The following is a 19,821-nucleotide window of genomic DNA, read 5'->3' on the forward strand; positions in this document are numbered from 1 at the left end:
TTGGCAGATAGCAGGTTGATTGACATGTCGGACCCCGCGAACACCGGGTACTGGTCAGTACAACACAACCACCTCCTAGCCTAGCACATAACACACAGCTGTCTGTGCGGGTCGCTACAATATATATATATGACATTGATTTTAGAATTTGCAAATTGTCTTAGTCTCATAGTGATGAGCCTATAAAACGTAGTGCACGGTGACATCCCGACAATTTTGAGAAAAAAAACACTTTATATCGGAGTTGTCTATTCATGACATAGGAGGTGAGGAGGTTGACAACCCTAATTAAATATTCAAAAATGTATTACAATAATGAGATGTATCCACCAATCCAAAGAAAGGATAGGCGGGAGCTAGACAGCCCGCGGTGTCGCTTTGTGGACAACGACTCCCATTGTTATGGCGGGGTCGAGACATGTATCTTATCTGAATATCCATGAACTTTGATACTGTAGTGTATTTCCCCATATTCTCGCGATGATTACAAAATAAGAAGTTTCGGCGACAGATGCTTTAAAAAAAAATATATATATATATATATTTTTTTACCGCCAGTGGCCACACACAGACAAAAAAGCGCACCGGCGGTGTCTGGGACATGCCAGTAGTTTCAGCTATCACAGCTATAGCGTGTGTTTACAAGTTAACCAGGAGTTTGAAGTGCAGGCGGAGTTGCAGCTTTTGTCGGGTTCTGCTTTTTGAATCATAAAAGCAAAGTTTACTAAATAGAGGTGCTGCGCGTACCAGACAGTTTTGAACATTGACAACCACGCCAGTGACCTAGTGCATGTGGAATGGCAGCTTCCCGGCTGGTAAAAGGTATTCTGAAGAACAAGAACAGCGGGACAGGCATCAAAGTGGGCCCGTCCGAAGAAGTACCAGTAGAGACTTCAGAACAAGCGGCGCTTGGACTTCTGGAGGATGACCCACAGTGAGTATATAGTCAGTTAGCTAGCTTACAGTCTTGACACGGACAGTCAGGCTAGGTATCTAAGGCTAGCTAAGTTAGCTATTCCAGTTTGTTAGGCTTGGGTGCTGCCCTGACTAAAAACGTTATACACTTGTTAACGTCGTCAGCAATGTTCCAGGGGTTGCACATAATGACCTAGTTAGCTAGTAAGTTGTCATGCTTGCTTTTCTGATTTCCTCGTCTCGTTCTTTCTATGGCTGTTTATAACGTTAGTTCGCTAACGTTACCGTGCCAGTTAATATTTGCTAACCAATTTACTAGTTATTTTGCCCAATACGTTAGATAGTTAGCAACAAGCACAATGTCTGCTTATCAGCTGAGAAAAGGCTAAAGTATCTAAAATCTTATCCGGCTTCTGACCTGTAAACAAGTGTAAATGTGTCCGTGTCATCGGGCAACTTGTTAAAGGTTGGTGAATGGGCTGGTTGACCTGCAGTTGGCATTTGGCACAGCCATTTTACCAGCAAAAAACTACGTCCCTATTTAGAATGGGGGAGTCGAATGAATGGGCTGCTGCAGGAGTTCTTTCTAGAGCGACCGGTTATTAAACTGTTTTTAAAGGTAATTTTCACATGGTTTATGTCCAGGGTGGAATATTCCATATTTTTAAAACCACAGGTCAGCAGGAGTCTTTTAAAGTTGAATAGATGGGTTAGCTGACAATGTCACAAACGATGCGCACGCTTCAATGGTGCAGAAGCCCATGTGTTGTGTTTCTTGATGGCCAGATAGCTAGCAACAATGACAAGAAGCTGCCATGTGGGGAATCGTAGGTGGTTTGACTCGTAGGTGGTTTGAAAAAAACTTGTTCTTGGTTTTTTAAAAACATGTTTTAAAAAAAACAACTTACAACTGTAACTATGTATTTGAGACAAGTGCTCATTGTGCAAATGTATTTGTTTTCAATAAACATTGTAGATTAAATATAGTATACATGTCAACAATCTAAGCCAACCCTGTCTGTTTTGCCCCATAGTTGAGCATGGGTTGGTATTGTTGTTAAACAACCAACCCGTCTATACACACTCAAAACTCGACGACTTGTTTGTGTTTACTATTTGGGCATGACATTTAGAGTATGTTCAATGGGGGACATTGAATTACATCGTTTCTTTGGTTAGAATATGGTAATATTAATGGTTGTAAATATGTACTTTATTTGGGTGAACTATCCCTATAAATTAAGACTAGAAAATTCTGCCTATAGGTGGTTCTTCAAGAGTTTTGGCCACCAACCCCTGATCTGTTTTTCTCAACTACTGGTGGTTTGAATATGTTCATGTGGCAAATTACCCCACATTCAAGAATAATCAAATTAATATCAATCTATAGGTGGTTGAGGCTGATTTGCAAAACGTGGCTATCATCTTAGACAAGGCATTTATGCGTAGCAGCTTGTGCACAATGCTAAAATGACAACAGGATATTTGAGGTAAGATGCATTAGTGAATATTTTTTCTTTGCTCATTGTAGGAGATGGGAATTGTTCTAATGACTAGGCCTATCAGCTATTGTGAAAGACCTGATTTAAAATAGTCTCCTGAAGACAAGATGACAGTCTAAATCTGACCCACCCTACACCCAAACAAAATTATTTTTCAATGTGTTATCCCCGGGCCACTAGTATCAGTTACATATTTGTGTTCACAATCGGTTTCGGCAAAATGTTCATAATAGTTATCAGGTCACACTACGAAAATTCATGCTGAATGCTGTTTTTTCATTGTTACAGCCTAATGAACCTTGTGCTAAATTGACAATGACTAAACAAGATGATTTGATAGAGCGTTCTTACTGAGCGGTGGATGGCAGCAGTAGGCTCGTAAGCATTCATTCAAACAGCTCTTTCCTGCATTTGCCAGCAGCTCTTCGCTGTGCTTCAAGCATTGCACTGTTTGACTTCAAGCCTATCAACTCCTGAGATTAGGCTGAATACTATAGTGCCTATAAGAACATCCAATTGTCAAAGGTATATGAAATACACATGGCATAGAGAGAGAGAGTCCTATAATTCCTATAATAACTACAACCTAAAATGTCTTACCTGGGAATATTGAAGACTCGTGTTAAAAGGAACCACCAGCTTTCATATGTTCTGAGCAAGGAACTTAAACGTTAGCTTTTTTACATGGCAAATATTGCACTTACTTTATTCTCTAACACTTTGTTTTTGCATTATTTAAACCAAATTGAACAGGTTTCATGATTTATTTGAGTACATTTATTTTATTGATGTAGTATATTAAGTTAAAATAAGTGTTCATCCAGTATTGTTGTAATTGTCATTGTTTATATATATAAATAATAATAATCGGCCGATTAATCGGTATCCGTTTTTTTTTTTTGGGGCCCTCCAGTAATCGGTATCGGCGTTGAAAAATCATCATCGGTCGACCTCTAGTGAATTACACTTACTGCATTGGCGACCAGCTTCAATGAAAATGCAACACTTAAATGTAGCTGGCTGTCTTCTATGAGTTGTCCTCAAAGAGTGATAAAGTAATTTTTGCCAGATTCCATGTGGTTTTTGAGCTGTGCCTGTTGTATTTTTTAAAAATTAGTTGTCACATTGCTGGAATTCCCCAATGGGCCCGGAATTGACCAGGTAGAATGTGCAGCTTGCACATGTGCAACGGGTAAATCGCATAGCCAAGTTAAAGGGTTACTAAATGGTCGCGGTCTGGAACCCTGCTTATGATAGATAGTTAAATGAAATATCAAAATAAAGTTGCACATCATGTATAAACTCCCATCAATTGAATGGGTATATACCAATGTTTCGGCATCACTGTGCCTTTCCTAGGGTAATGTCATGATTACTTGAACCAGGTTATGAAGACAAACAGTGCAATTAGTGCAACCAATGACAATAGTGAGGTGTGTCATAATGATTAAGTTAATTAAAATGAATTTGTGAAACTTAAACTCGTTTTTTTATGGCATATTAAATATATTAGGTTATCATATAGAAACATCATTTAATATTATACATCATATTAGCATCAACATACATTGTTTAATTCAATTTCACAATTGTTTCGTATTTCATATTCGTTACATGTAAATGTTTGAGAAAATGGCCCTTGAATGTTTTGGTACCTACTGGAGAGCTCTTCTTTGTCTACACCCATTCAGCTTCGTTCACACCCTCCTAAGCTTTAGCCCCACCAATCTCTTTAAGGCTTTACATGTGAGTCTATGTACTAAACAACTAAAGATTCCAAGACTAAAGGCTGGTTTATACTACGGTTGTGTTCGTACATTTTTAATCTGGAATGCCAGAGTGTGCGTTTTTGTAAAATCAGAGCGTTGTCAGATTGTCTGTTTGTAAATTCAGAGCGTTTTGCTCTCGAAGTGCACACTGGATGCTCTGGCTGAAACGTAGGGTTATCAGAGCGCTCTGACCTAACAACAGTCAAGCACCCAAGCTAACATTGGCTAACTTGATAGCTACATCCAGACACAAATGAGAGAACAGCTCACGCTGACCATTTTACTCGCCCTAGCAGAGCTGGTTAGGCTGTTTTTATGTTATCCAGAGTGTTGGTGACTGCAACTGTGTTGCTGGCAACACTTTTTAATGACCCTTTTTTCTTTGGCAACGTTTACTGACACTGGCCATATACAAACTGAATTGGTCCACTCACACAAACAGCGTCGTGAAGAAGGCGCAGCAGCGCCTCTTCAACCTCAGGAGGCTGAAGAAATTTGGCTTGTCACCAAAAGCACTCACAAACTTCTACAGATGCACAATCGAGAGCATCCTGGCGGGCTGTATCACCGCCTGGTACGGCAACTGCTCCGCCCTCAACCGTAAGGCTCTCCAGAGGGTAGTGAGGTCTGCACAACGCATCACCGGGGGCAAACTACCTGCCCTCCAGGACACCTACACCACCCGATGTTACAGGAAGGCCATAAAGATCATCAAGGACATCAACCACCCGAGCCACTGCCTGTTCACCCCGCTATCATCCAGAAGGCGAGGTCAGTACAGGTGCATCAAAGCTGGGACCGAGAGACTGAAAAACAGCTTCTATCTCAAGGCCATCAGACTGTTAAACAGCCACCACTAACATTGAGTGGCTGCTGCCAACACACTGACATTGACACTGACCCAACTCCAGCCACTTTAATAATGGGAATTGATGGGAAATTATGTAAATATATCACTAGCCACTTTAAACAATGCTACCTTATATAATGTTACTTACCCTACATTATTCATCTCATATGCATACGTATATACTGTACTCTATATCATCGACTGCATCCTTATGTAATACATGTATCACTAGCCACTTTAACTATGCCACTTTGTTTACTTTGTCTACATACTCATCTCATGTATATACTGTACTCGATACCATCTACTGTATGCTGCCCTGTACCATCACTCATTCATATATCCTTATGTACATATTCTTTATCCCCTTACACTGTGTATAGGACAGTAGTTTTGGAATTGTTAGTTAGATTACTTGTTGGTTATTACTGCATTGTCGGAACTAGAAGCACAAGCATTTCGCTACACTCGCATTAACATCTGCTAACCATGTGTATGTGACAAATAAAATTTGATTTGATTTGATTTTGGGTGTTGAGCATTTGTAAATTCGTTAGTTATTCTGCGCTACGGCACACTCAGACGAGAGGGCTCTGAAATCGGAGTAGCTAGCCAGAGCGAATTTACCAGCTACGTCTATATACGTCTAGCAAAATAATTAATCACAACTCATATTGTTAATACCTTGCCTGAATCTGCAGGCAGCTAACCAACCAGGTTCAATGTTAGCTAGCTAACATTAGGCTATAACTAGCAATGCAAATAGCGCTGAGATACGAATAATATTACTACACAGATCATACACCTAATGTTAGCTAGTCACCCAGCTAACGTTAGCTAGCTAACGGTATACTAACTGACGTTTAGAAACATGTCATATCTGAAAATGTAGCTAGCTAGACTCTCTTACCTGTTTTACATGGATGGATGCTTCTCCCTCTGTCACAGATTTCATGGTTGCCCTTAGTTTGAAGATATAATCTGGATAAAAGTGTTTTATACAACACCAGTGTTCTCTTTTCGACTCTGTCTGCATATTTGCAATCAAACGGCAGAATTATCATAATCTTATACTCTAATTCCACTGATTTCAAAACTCTGCCCTCCTGAAAGCGGAGAGCAACACTTATGCAGTTCTACTATGTGATATCTTTCAAAAAAGCAGCCTTAGAGAGGATTACCTAAACATACTGACCAGCTCCTATTATAGACCGACGTGTGCTACATGGCAGATGAATCCGAACTCATCTCTCGGCATATCCAGCCCACTCATTATCTCAGCCAATCATGGTTAGCGAGAAGGTAGCTGACTTTTTCCATGGCTAAACCAACTAGGCTCGTCATTTAACAATTTTATTCATATTTACAGACGGCATACAAGTTTGTTCTTAAGGCACATGTTCACATTTTCCAGAAGGCATTTCTGCCCAAAAATGCATTTAGATACAAATTTAAAAAAAGTTTACGTTCAAATGGTGCTCCTGTGAAGCAATGACGCATGACATATGCCTGTTTTCCTGAAACGAGTCACATGTTCAGTTTCCCCCAAAAAGCTTGCCCATGTCATGAAACATCCATAACATCTGTCCATTTAAGCTTTATTTCTCCAACATGCCCATATGTAGAAGTCCCCTTTTTTGGGGTATACACTCCCCCCCCCAAGTGGTACAATACACATCAAACGTTTTGTTTCTATTTTGTATGTCAGAGTTGTGATTTTGAGTGCAAATGTAACACCCATACTGCTGTAATCGCCCAGATATAGATCTGATAAGTCTGACAATCTATTGTGTAGTGAAAGTGTTTTTCCTGTCATGCATCCCATGGGATATAGGCCTACATATTATGAAACATTGCTTAGCCTAGTGGTTAGAGTGTTGGACTAGTAACCGAAAGGTTGCTGGTTTGAATCACCGAGCTGACAAGGTAAAAATCTGTCGCTCTGCCCCTGAGCAAGGCAGTTAACCCACTGTTCCCCGGGCGCCGAAGACGTGAATGTTGATTATAGCAGGCCCCAGCACCTCTGATTCAGAGGGGTTGGGTTAAATGCGGAAGACACATTTCAGTTGAATGCGTTGTTGTACAACTGACTAGGTATCCCCTTTTAGAGTCAGGCTTGCTGAGGTACAATAGCCTAACTGAGCAGTATGCATATGTGCCATATCCAATGATTTGACATGTTAGTCTGAGACACAGCAGGACAGGGCATGTCCCCAGTGCCATCGACACAGTCAAACTGCCTGCTGTGCGCATGTGGGAGAGGTGTCTGTGTGAGCAGCTAGGGGAAGCTCTACAGGATTACTGCAGCAGGTAGTAGAATTATTGCCCTCTCCCCCCTGCCTTTCTCTCTCATGATGGAAGGCCTCTCCCTCCATAAACATGCCCGCGAGGCTGCTTCATGACAGAAGAGGGGAGCGCCAGCAGAGACAGTTTAACGGCTGTATTTGGCACAGTCCAGACTGTGATGATAAAGAGGACTCCAACCAGAATCCCAGAGAGCCTACAATTTGTACCTCGGAAAGTACATTCCTTAGCAGGACAGCTAGGTGCACACTCGAGGAAGAAGTTACCTTTAACCACAGATCTAGGGTCAGAATACACTACCCTTAGTTGCTTAGTCCTAACCTTAACCATTAAGGGAATTAAATGTCTGACCCTGTATGTTCGGGTAGTGCCAACTTCTACCTTCTCCTAGGGCCACAACTTTTCTTGTCCTTTCCCCAAAAATGTACCTTGAGTTCAGTGTCAGAATAGACTAGTCTCCTGACCTCATTCGCACCTGAAGGAAAAGCACTTCCTCCACAAACCCACTCATTCAGTCACCCTCAGCATTATCCTGAAGGTGATGTGAACCACCTCTGTACAAGGCCATCGTAAATTTCTGAACAATTACTAATTAAATTGCAGAGAATAAGACCCTTTTTATTTAATTGCCATGTTTGTTTGTTTCCAAAATACACAACGGGAGTGAGAACTGGGGCACTATATTAAATGTGACAGGTCTCTAGTGTAATATCTTAGGTTGGTTTTAAATGCCACCCTGAGCTCTCCTCTCTGGTCCCATTCTTTCAGGAAGAAGTCACAGAAATGGGACGAGATGAACATACTGGCAACGTACCACCCGGCAGACAAGGACTACGGGATGATGAAGATCGATGAGCCTAGCACACCCTACAACAGGTGAGTTGCTCCATTCATTCTCATGAACAGGTAAGGACATAGTTATCCAGAGACTGCAAAAATTGCTTCCCAGTATTGGGAAAAGATAGAACTGTGCCGAAAAGTGTTTTGGATTCATGTTAGAGGGTAAATCCATTTGAATTCAATCACTTTTTGACAGCACCCCTTTGAACGAAACCTTCCATAAATATTTGCCCATTGTAGAAGTACTCAAGGTTACTTTTTGGACCTGAATGCCAAAACCATTCAAGAGATAAAGGTGTTCACCTGTTTTGCATATACCACCATACCATGAGAAATCTTTGTCCTCATCACTGGAAAAGATAAACAGTTGAAAAAAAGTTTTCTAATAAAACAAATTGACATTTATTTTTTTTAGCTCTACGGCACAGTGTCCCTAAACCGGGGCAGCTGTTGCTCAAATTGCGATAATGTGACTAGAATGACGTTGTAAACAGCCAATTCCCGGGACATAGACATGTCTTAAGTGGGCAGAAAGCTTAAATTATTGTTTTTGTCCAATTTACAGTAGCTGTTACAACAAAAAAAGACTGCTATTGTTTGAGGATAGTGCACAACAACAAAACACTTATCATGGCAACTGGTTTGATACATTCACCTCTGAAGGTAAATAATGCACTCACCATTCAGTAATATTTCTCTGATTTTGTCTCTGGATTCTCATATGTTGTAGCTTCGACTCTATTTTACAGCATCTGAGGTTTTAGTGTTGTGCCCACTATCGGTTAAGACACAACATGCTCTTGTATACCGACCGGGAGTATTGGCTAGCGAAAAATACAAGCTGCATAGCACTCAGAATTAAAAATGTTTTTACCAGTTATTGTTCATCCTGATCGGAAGTTTTTTTACATGGACGATACATTGGATATAATATAGAACAGAACAAAACATCTAAAAAGCCAGGCCTGGCGTTGGACTAGTAACCGAAAGGTTGCAAGTTCGAATCCCCGAGCTGACAAGGTACAAATCTGTCGTTCTGCCCCTGAACAGGCAGTTAACCCACTGTTCCTAGGCCGTCATTGAAAATAAGAATTTGTTCTTAACTGACTTGCCTAGTTAAATAAAGGTTAAATAAAAAATTAAATTTATAGTGGATTTAAAAAAAGGCCTTTGATAAAGTAAGACTGAATTTGATTTATAAATGCCTGGATTATTTTTTTCAATTTTGGTGAGTCTCTTTATAAAATGGGTATAAGTAATATATAGCAACCCCAGGTGTAAAATAGTAAATAGAGGCTACTTCTCAGAGTTTTTCCGTGATGTGGAAAACGCGGATGGAATCGCAGAATTTGGTAATAAAAATGGAATCAACTGTAAAACGTGGAATATTGCAGATTTGTCCATATTTTGTTTGAAAGATATATCTATATATTGTGGAAGGACCACCAGAGGGCAGGCTGGGCTCATGGATAGTAGCCCAACAAGGCATGGGAGACAAGGTAACCAGAGGCAATTAAGCACAGCTGACGGTACTAATGACATACTCTCCTTCCCCTATAAGAGAGAGAATGGAACCAGCAGAGAAAGGGGAAAACTCGGTGAAAACTCATCTCTGGAAGATGGCCACCGAGAGAGAGGAGCTATCCAGGAAGGACCACTAAGACGGTGACAATCCCGTGACTTTTTGTTGTAGTTTAAAGATAAGCCTATTGTGTTCCGGTTTCATCCGGAGAAGAAGATGTATGTTTTTCCTTGGAAGATTTTCATTGATTATGTTGGACTGTTTGTGTTGACCAAATGCCCTCAATAGAGAACTGTGTTCAATCAAGAAAACCTACTCCTGACTCGTTTATTCCACCTTCCCGCTTTAGAGTGACGCCCAATTACTTGGTCCGCTCACAATATATATATATATATGTATGTGTGTGTGTGTGTGTGTAGTCGTAATTATTGTAGGAACCTAAATGATTTCATAATTGTAAAATTACACAGAAGTAGGCCTAAAGAAATAATTCCGTTTTCGATTGGGGTATTTTGAGAGGGGGTTGGTCGTGCGTGGGACCCATACCTTTCCTCACAACTTGGCTGTCACTTTGAGAAACATGTCGAAGAGGCTGTCTGAGAGGGCCAAGTCCTCTTTTTTTAATTTTTTTTATTTATTTTTTTACCCTAACCCCAAAATTCAGAGCAGAGCAATACCCAAGGGACTATTATGAGTCAGGCGATAAGCTGTTTTGCAAATTCTGTCAACATACATTTATAATGAAACACTTGCCTTGATAAAAAATGGTGCAATGTTGTGTTGCTTCATTACAAATGTACTGTTATATCTTATTAAATGGTTGACTTTTTATTAATTCACATTATTAGACACTCATTCTGATAATAAAATTAGTGTAAATTGGAAATCACAGAATTCAGAAAAATGGAATTTGGGTGAAAATATTAAGGTTTCATAGGGCCCTAGCCCTGTCTGGGTTATGAGCCCCCTTGCAATCTGCCAAGGCCACTGCATAGGTCACCCCTGTGACACTGTTCTGTCCTTCTCTCCCTCCCACTTTACCTCACTCGTTCTCTTTTTTTCTCTCTCCCTCTTCCTCAGGATGGTGGAGGATGAAGGGGCGCACAGCGACTCAGAGGGCAACGTGCCCAACGTGGACGACCTGGCCTCGAAGTAAGTCAACATCACTGACTGGATAGGTCTGGGAGAGAGGAGGATATTCTTCCTCAAAGGTTTGGAAGGTTCTGACACTTATCGAGGGCCACATCAGAATTTCAAATTTAAGCGGAGGGCCGAGAGATTTTCTGGACAATTTGTTTGTCAAAAGCAATTTTCCCACCAGAGAAAGGGCAGTTATTTTTAAACTTATAGGTCCATTATAATTTCTACATTTTCTACATTTTCTATCTAGTTTTTTTACTCAAACCTCCCCCGGGTCAGATTGAATGCCTATGTTTCCCACCCCTGCTATAGGAGGAGGGAAGTTATGCAGTGATCTGGGCCTTATGAGACTGAAGGTGGGGACTCTCACTATGGTTTATGGCTTGGATATACTTTATAACAGAATGTACTCTTTGTATATTATCTGGATTTGAACTATTTGAGGTCAAGGGCATTTGATCTCCCGCCGTTAACATGGAGTATAGGCCTAGATGGAATTTCGCTCTAAGGAGCCCTCTGTTGACCTTCGAACCAGTTGAGTTTACAGTAGAGATGTAAACTGAATCACTCACTTTCTATTGCTCCTTCGCTCGGTTCACTTTCTCTCTCCTCTCTTCCCCCCCAGATTGGCAGCAGCAGAGGGAAAGGAACCGCGCTTCATGAGAGAGGAGGAGGAGGAGAGTAGTGAAGAAGAGGAAGATGAACTAACCCCAGAGGATCAAGGTGGGCTGTCTCCCTCTTCCCCCTCTTTGTCGACTTCCTCTCATCCCCACCATGTCTCTATTTCTATTGGGTGTCTGGCCCTGACATTTCCCTGACATCTCCATGTGTTGTCATGTCAAGCCCTGTGTGCTCTAATAATGGATTCTCACAGCTCAGTGGCCACGAGCACGGCCAATGGTCCACACGGAGCTCACAACCGGAGACTGTTCCAGTTGACTCTGGTCCATTTTGGCTCCAGACCCACACGTCTCCCTCTGCCCTTTCCCACATTTTTATCTCTGCAGTACAGGGAAAAGCAAGAGCCGAAAATATAAATTATCCCAAAATACTGAAACGTGTGTGTGTGTGGTACGTTGATGTCGATGTCATCACCATGTAGGTTATAGTGCTTTACTAGGTGTCCAGACAGACACGTCATAACTTTAATAGAACGTTCAATACCATAGAACATTGCAAATATGGTGCTTTTTTGCACCTGTAATAGCAACCTTGTATACACTACATTACCAAAAGTATGTGGACAACTGCTCATCGAACATCTCATTACAAAATCATGGGCATTAATATGGAGTTGCTCCCCTCTTTGCTGCTATAATAGCCTCCACTCTTCTGGGAAGGCTTTACACTAGATGTTGGAACATTGCTGCAGGGACTTGCTTCCATTCAGCCATGAGCATTAGTGAGGTTGGGCACTGATGTTGTGCGATTAGGCCTGGCTCGCAGTCTGTTCCAATTCATCCCAAAGGTGTTCGATGGGGTTGAGGTCAGGGATCTGTGCAGACTAGTCAAGTTCTTCCACATCGATCTCGACAAACCATTTTTGTATGGACCTCGCTTTGTGCATGGGGGCATTGTCATGCTGAAACAGGAAAGGACCTTCCTCAAACTGTTGCCACAAAGTTGAAAACACAGAATTGTCTAGAATGTCATTGTATGCTGTAGCGTTAACATTTCCCTTCACTGGAACTAAGGGGCCTAGCCTGAACCTTGAAAAACAGCTCCAGAACATCATTCCTCCTTCACCAAACTTTACAGTTGGGACTATGCATTTGGGCAGGCAGCGTTCTTCTGGCATCCGCCAAACCCAGATTCGTCCCTCTGACTGCCAGATGGTGAAGCGTGTTTCATAACTACAGAGCACGCGTTTCCACTGCTCCAGAGTCCAATGGCGGCGAGCTTTACCTCTCCAGCTGATGCTTGGCATTGTGCATGGTGATCTTAGGTTTGTGTGTGGCTGCTCAGCCATGGAAACCCATTTCATGAAGCTCCTGAAGAACAGTTCTGACGTTGCTTCCAGAGGCAGTTTTGAACTCAGTAGTGGGTGTTGCAACTGAGGACAGACAGAATTTTTATGCGCTTCAGCACTCGGCAGTTGTTTTGTGAGCTTGTGTGGCCTACCACTTCGCAGCTGAGCTGTTGTTGCTCCAAATGTTTCCACTTCACAATAACTTCAGTTGACTGGGTCAGCTCTAGCAGGGTAGAAATTTGACAAACTGACTTGTTGGGAAGGTGGCATCCTATAAAACCATTCTACTGCCAATGTTTTTGCTATGGAGATTGCATGGCTGTGTGCTTGATTTTATACATCTGTCAGCAACGAGTGTGGCTGAAATGGATAAATCCTCTAATTTGAAGGGGTGTCCACATACTTTTGTGTGTGTATAGGGTATGAGACCTGGTAAAAAGCACTCACCCATACTATTCATTAGCGTTAGATGGGCCATCAACTTATATAAAATGTATTTAATATTAGATCATTTTTTAAAAGATTTGTAAAAGCATGAGTGACCTGAATTTGAAGTAGTTATTCCCTCCAGTGTGAATCTTCCAGTATAGTGGTGCCCTTACAGGCTAGCACGCAGGACAGACCCTTTGCTTCAATCCTTTTTCCAGTTGACCAACTCTCAGTAAATATGCACAGACTCATATTTTATTTATGCTGCAAGCACTAGAATGGAGTTGGTTTAGAATTCTACCTGAATGGTGTTGCTTTTAGTTTTGATCAGACATAACTTTACTTTAAAATTAGTTGGATAAAATGTGTGCTTGGAACAAACCGGGGAATTGATTGCAGTGACCTTGATGTCTAGTAGTAATTGTTTACTAAAAAAATAGGCCTTGCCTGCCTCTTATAGCACTGTGTGCGTCTTCAAGTCCACTTTGAAAATCTCTGTGTAGTAGTTTGATGCTATATGCCCTTGAATTGGAAAGCAATTATTATTAATATATATTTTTTAACAGTTTTTCATTTCTGAACCATGTCCTTGAAAGTAGATTAGATTCTACTGGAACTGTTCAGCCAGATTCCTCATAAAAATTGTTTGACGTATTCGTCCTTGAAGCACCATTTGAGGATGAGCGTGTTAACTCTCTCCCTTCTCTTTAATCTGAAACCCCCCTTTTAGCTTTTGAACGCTCTATCTGAGCCTCCCCTAATGTAGCTCTATCGCTCTATTTCCTCCACACGGAGGAATCGTGATGTTTACACGTCTGAGTTGTGGCTCTCCTAGCCTCCCTCCGTCTTCTCTCTGTCTTTCTCTAGCTTTCTCTCACTCATACTCACTATCTCCCCCTCAGCGAAAAAGAAGCAGTTTCAAATGATGAGGAAGATGCATTACAACGAGGGCCTCAACATCAGGATGGCCAGGCAACTCATAGCTAACGAATTGGCGGAAGAAGTGGACGAGGACGAAGAGATGAGAGACGAAACGGAGGACATCAACATAGACTCGCCGCAAGACGGTAAGAAAAATGGGGGTACTCAGAAATATTATAATGGCAGGGCATTTCCCATGGTGACAAATCAGGAGCTCTCACCAGTTAAATCCATTGATGCCGATAAAATGCTTGATTCACCAACGGTTGGTCATCGACACTGGGAGTTTTTTTTTGAGCAGCAAGCTGACAGCATGCTAGGTATTGATGGGTATCAACAGCCAATTCGGCACGGGCTGGAAGCTATAGCGAGCCTCAATTGGCCATTCGCCCCATCATATCGCCAAGCATGTGCACAATGGCTGGATCAAATCCCAGAGCTGACAAGTTAAAAATCTGTCGTTCTACCCCATGAGCAAGGCAGTTAACCAACTGTTCCCTGGGCGCCGAAGACGTGGATGTCAATTAAGGCAGCCCTCTGCACCTCCCTGATTCAGAGGGGTTGGGTTAATTGCGGAAGACACATTTCAGTTGAATGCATTCAGCTGCACAACTAACTAGGTATTTCCCTTATATTTAATGTTCAGCTTTCAAGTTTTTACTAGTTGTATGTACAGGATACACTCCAACTAAATGCTTACTTGTAGGTTCCTTCTTGACAATGCAACAATAAGAAATATAAGATAAGAATAAAAACAACGTAAATGGCTTAAGAAGAAGACATTTAAGCATAAAGTCAAATTGATACTTGGAGGGTTAGATAAGTGTAAGTTCCACACAGAAGGTTACTGGGCCCTGATTTAGTAGGCCATCCAAATGTCAGAGGTCAAACAGTCCTCAGCAAGGGATTGGTGCGGTAAACTGTGGATAATGTTGAAAGTCTTAATACTGGACGCAAAGTTGTTGATAGAACAGTCTGAAATGAGAGCTGTTCCCACTCCTATAAGACTACTAAAATATTAGCGTTTCACCTGTTGTTTCTCTGTTAGATTTGATGTCGTATTAATTAACACTTAAGGTGATTTCACTCACATAGCTCTCTTTGGATTTACAGCTCTGGATTCCTAGAGGAGGACGCGCCACCTCTCCTGTCCCCAGCCTGTCTCGGCTTCTGACACATTTAAGAGACACTTAGCCACACAGTGCCGGGCCATAGAGCAGACGGACACCGCTTCACAATCTTCCCTCAAACAACCCCTGTTCATGCTTGTGTATATTTCCCAGTAACACTGAAATGCAAAGCATTTTGACCCTGCTGCTTGCTTCTCTTCATTGCCAAGAGTCCCTCACAAAAAGTTGTCATTGCCTCAAAGGAACCAGACCTCAAGGAACGGAGACCTAAAGACTGTTATTATCAGTGAGGACTCCTGCCTTGCTTGCTCTCTGTCCATCTCTTTGTCCCGGCTTCTCCTGAGCATCTGGTCGAATGCTGTCAGAAAGAACAGCAGCACCCATTGGATTTCTCATTGAATGAAAGTGGTGGAATTTTTTGCTGACGGTGGTAGGGAGGTAGGAGGGTTTTGGTCTCTTGATTTTTGTCTTGTTCCTTCTGTCCCCATACCTGTTTTTGTTTAATTTTTAATTTGTTTTAACTACCACCAGAACCTTCATTGGAGAAATCTGAAACCTTGATGAGCTAGCTGCGGTTTTCTTTTTTTCTTCTGTTGTTTTTTTCCTCCGTTCCAATCTTGGATTTGGTGTTATCTGGAATGGATATAGGAACAGCAGACTGCATTTTTAACCAGCCCACGGGGCATATCGATATCTAAGGTGACCAGCATTCGACTCAGTCCTACACATATTTACGCCCACTATAGGATTTGGTACAGACGCATGTGCACTGACTAATAGGAATAGCTATGTTTCCAACAACATACCATTATCTTAATATGGTGGCTAATGTACTCACATTGACAGCTAAACCTATTTATTCTCATGCAATAAAATGATATTCATTTATTATGTATTGCCTTGTGATGACAGAAATTAGGTCATTTCACACAGGACTACTGCATGTCAAAATTGATATGCAGATGGTCAGGTTTGCCATTATACTTATGGAACCCAGCTGTATTAAGCATGGCTACTAAAGCCTTGTGGCCATCGTCACTAATGCGACATTTGCTCACTAAGCTAATGAGGGATAGCATTGGGGAAATGAACCCCAGAGAAGGTTTGTACTACTGATAAGCAGGGGTGTATTTGCTAGGAACCAAACAGCTAAAATGGCAAGGGATTAATCTGCACTTGTCCAATAACAAAAGATTTTTGCTACGGTGTCCACTAAGGAATACACCCCAGGATTGTGTCCAATACAGTATCTGACATTTTGTATTAAGTGTATGGTATTGTAGCATGTCCTTGATTAGGAACAATTATCCCCCATTTTCATTTTTGCGACCTGCTACCTTGCTGATAAAATGAGTGATATCTGGGCAACCAAGACATTTAGCTATTGTGTATGATGGATTTTGAATCATAGCACCTTGATGTGCATGTGAACTTTTGAGAACCACAGTCCTCCCATGATGACTAAGTTTCTCTTTTCTTTTTACAGGCACATAAGAAAAAATATATTGTTTTATCAGGACATGTAGAGATGGTTTCATCTTTTCTTGTCAGAACTAGACTTGAGCCCTTTTGTTTCACCTGTCTAAATGGCCATAAGAGGCTATCCATTGGATTCTGTCCTTACAATCTCAAAAGCTCACTACTGGATCCTTTTGGAAAATACAACACCCACAGGAAATACTGACTGATACACTGCATGACTGTTCCCACTTTGTTTTTTAGATATTTTTTATCATGTCTATGTTAAGGGAAGATTTATTGACAAAAACCAACCAAGTTAATTTGAGTAATTATCTTAATTTATGACTAGCTTTTTGTAAAAAACAACTTGTATGATACTAACTATTGGTCGACATTACAAGGCATATGTGCCTATATAATGTATTTATGTACATGTCTAAGTGAATAGGCTACACTCAATTTTACCAGTGCAGTTCAACGGCTTTGATTCCCCTGTCTATTTGTTGTTTAGCTTAATTTTTACCATGTTTTCTTGACACATTTCAGTTGAATGCATTCAGTTGAACTGACTAGGTATCCCAGCCGGGACAGTGGACTAAGTTTCTGTCTCACATGATCATTTATCTGTCCCCAAATAATGGGGACTTGTTTGTTTTTTAGCTCTTTAAATGGGCATGTTCTTAATTACAAGTGTTTTATTTTTGTCTCACATTAAAATGTTTTATGGACCCATTTGCTTTTTTTTGTCTTGTTTAATGTGGAACTTTGGCCATTTGTTTATTATTTAATCTGTTTTTGAACCTTTTCCAGAAATGCCCAGTATTTCTGTGTGGCCACTAGATGGCAGTAGTCTACAATACATCTAACTTTCATGTTGACTAATAATATAAGGGGAACTGCTGAGTGTAAAGGTTTCTAGTTCTCTGGCTTCATATTCTCTAGTTTGTCATTTGCATAATAATATATTGGCAAATACAGCAATTAAGGGTAGAATACATTTAATTGAAAGCTAAATATGCACTGTGTGTGTGTACCACTAATCCTCATCACTAATTGTTAAATTGTTCTATATTGGCTAAATCAAGTTGTCAAAGGAGTAGGAGTAGAGTACATGCGAAAAAACAAACAAAGTCCAGCCTCTAATCCTGAAGAAAGCGTTCTCATTGGTTGTTTCAAGTATCACTCACGTGCGTTTTTCATGGACCGGGAAGCAGTAGCACTTGTCTTGACACGATTATATAATATGTCGATTCAGTTTGTACTGTTTTGTGTGAAAGGAGCCAGTGGGAGGCGTTTCTATCACCTAGCTAGTGAAGTGTTTTTCATTTTGAATTTGACTAAAATATTACATTTTTGGTCTAACGTTTTACATTTAAGTATTTATTTGACTTGTTTATGGTTACATTTGTCGCGAGCCAATTATTAGCTAGCCAGCCATACAGGCTAGATAGCCGAGGTCTTGTGGATTGATAGCCCAGCTAGCGTTAGCTAGTAGCGGGTAGCCAAGTCCAGGGTATACAGCAACTGCTTTTAACCCCTGTTTTTACTTGTTAAAGAAAATGAAGATAACGGTTGAATTCGAGGAATGTCTCAAAGACTCTCCAAGATTCAGGTAGGCGAAGTGACCTCATCTTTGTTCCCACACGACAAGTCATGGTTTTATGACGGTACCTGCTAGCAGCATGTGTTCCCAGTCCAAAACGACCTCCGTAATCGTTTTACGCTACCACCTCACCTCAAGGTAAAAATCTGTCGTTCTGCCCCTGAACAAGGCAGTTAACCCACTGTTCCTAGGCCGTAATTGAAAATAATAATTTAACTGACTCGCCTAGTTAAATAAAGGTTAAAAAAACCAAACATCTTACACGTGGATTCCATCTAGTCTCGCATGTCGCGAACACCTGGTCATATTTTTTAAAATATTTTTACACTATACAAAACCGAAGTGTATACACATTTAAACCAAAATGCGTAGTTTAAGGCTTCACAGGCATTTTAGGATGAGCTTTGGACAACCATGTTCAAATGTATGCATTCACCAATATTAAAGCTGCAATAAGTAACTTTTTGAGCAAACCCACCAAATGTAAACACATTTATTGTCAGCGAAGGCAAGTCCAATAGACTTCTGTTCTGTTCTATGTTCTGTTCTATGTACGGTATAAAAAAATAAAAAAAAATGCGTTCCCAAGATCTGTCTGAAACTATCTTGGTGCAAATACAATAAATTACTAGTTTATTTTTCAATTTGACAACACACATCTATTTTGAATCTTGACAGTACCTGCCTGGTTAACTGAATAATAATAAACACTTCAGACTTTGTTAGTGACAATATTTTATTTTTCAATCCCATTCATCATTCAAATTAATGTTAAAACCTCTACAGGATACGTGGGTCCCCCGCCGGGAAGGTTGAGCTAAAGTAGGTTAATGGGGATTAGCGTGAGGTTCTAAGTAACAAGAACATTTCCCAGGACGTCGACATATCTGATATTGGCAGAAAGCTTAAATTCTTGGTAATCTAACTGCACTGTCCAATTTACAGTAGCTGTTACAGTGAAATAATACCATGCTATTGTTTGAGAGTGCACAGTTATGAATTTAAAGTTATTTAATAAACCAATTAGGCACATTTGGGCAGTCTTGATATTGCATTTTGAACAGAAATGCAATGGTTCATTGGATCAGTCTAAAACTTTGCACATACACTGCTGCCATGTAGTGGCCAAAATCTAAATTGTGCCTAGGCTGGAATAATACATTATGGCCTTTCTCTTGTGTTTCAAAGATGGTACAAAAAAAGCATGTTTTTTTTCTTTGGATTGTCTATTACCACTTCTAATGTGCTATATTCTCCTGCATTAATTTCATGTTTCCACAAACTTCGAAGTGTTTCTTTTCAAATGGTATCAAGAATAGGCACATCCTTGGCTTCAGGTCCTGATCTACCGGCAGTTAGATTTGGGTGTATGATGTTAGGTGAAAATTGAAAAAAGGGGTTCGATCCTTAAGAGGTTTTAATAGGTTTAGAATTCCAGTATACTTATCGGCCTCACAATTGACCTT

The 19,821-nt window shown here is 40.7% G+C and overlaps 2 protein-coding genes across 4 annotated transcripts in view; both read left to right on the plus strand.

Moving 5' to 3' along the window:
- The first annotated feature begins 440 nt into the window (after positions 1–440).
- Positions 441–17,484, plus strand: LOC115108056 (protein phosphatase inhibitor 2-like). The gene is made up of 6 exons (XM_029631974.2): positions 441–934; positions 8,109–8,216; positions 10,783–10,854; positions 11,468–11,565; positions 14,143–14,307; positions 15,275–17,484. The coding sequence occupies exons 1-6, from the start codon at positions 798–800 to the stop codon at positions 15,286–15,288; spliced, it is 594 nt and encodes a 197-aa protein (XP_029487834.1). The 5' UTR covers positions 441–797; the 3' UTR covers positions 15,289–17,484.
- Positions 17,485–17,991: 507 nt separating this feature from the next.
- The window catches only part of LOC115108059 (arf-GAP with coiled-coil, ANK repeat and PH domain-containing protein 2), a 114,613-nt gene continuing 112,783 nt past the window's right edge, over positions 17,992–19,821 (plus strand). For 2 of the 3 annotated variants that reach the window (XM_029631980.2, XM_065008931.1), the window contains exon 1: positions 17,994–18,364. In XM_029631980.2, the coding sequence (XP_029487840.1) occupies positions 18,312–18,364 (53 nt within the window). In that variant the 5' untranslated portion in view covers positions 17,994–18,311. Of the gene's footprint in view, positions 18,365–19,821 lie in introns of all 3 variants that reach the window. The other variant, XM_065008930.1, reaches the window with a different exon arrangement.

Source organism: Oncorhynchus nerka, linkage group LG24 (genome assembly GCF_034236695.1).
Source record: "Oncorhynchus nerka isolate Pitt River linkage group LG24, Oner_Uvic_2.0, whole genome shotgun sequence".
In the NCBI taxonomy this organism is placed as follows: domain Eukaryota; kingdom Metazoa; phylum Chordata; class Actinopteri; order Salmoniformes; family Salmonidae; genus Oncorhynchus; species Oncorhynchus nerka.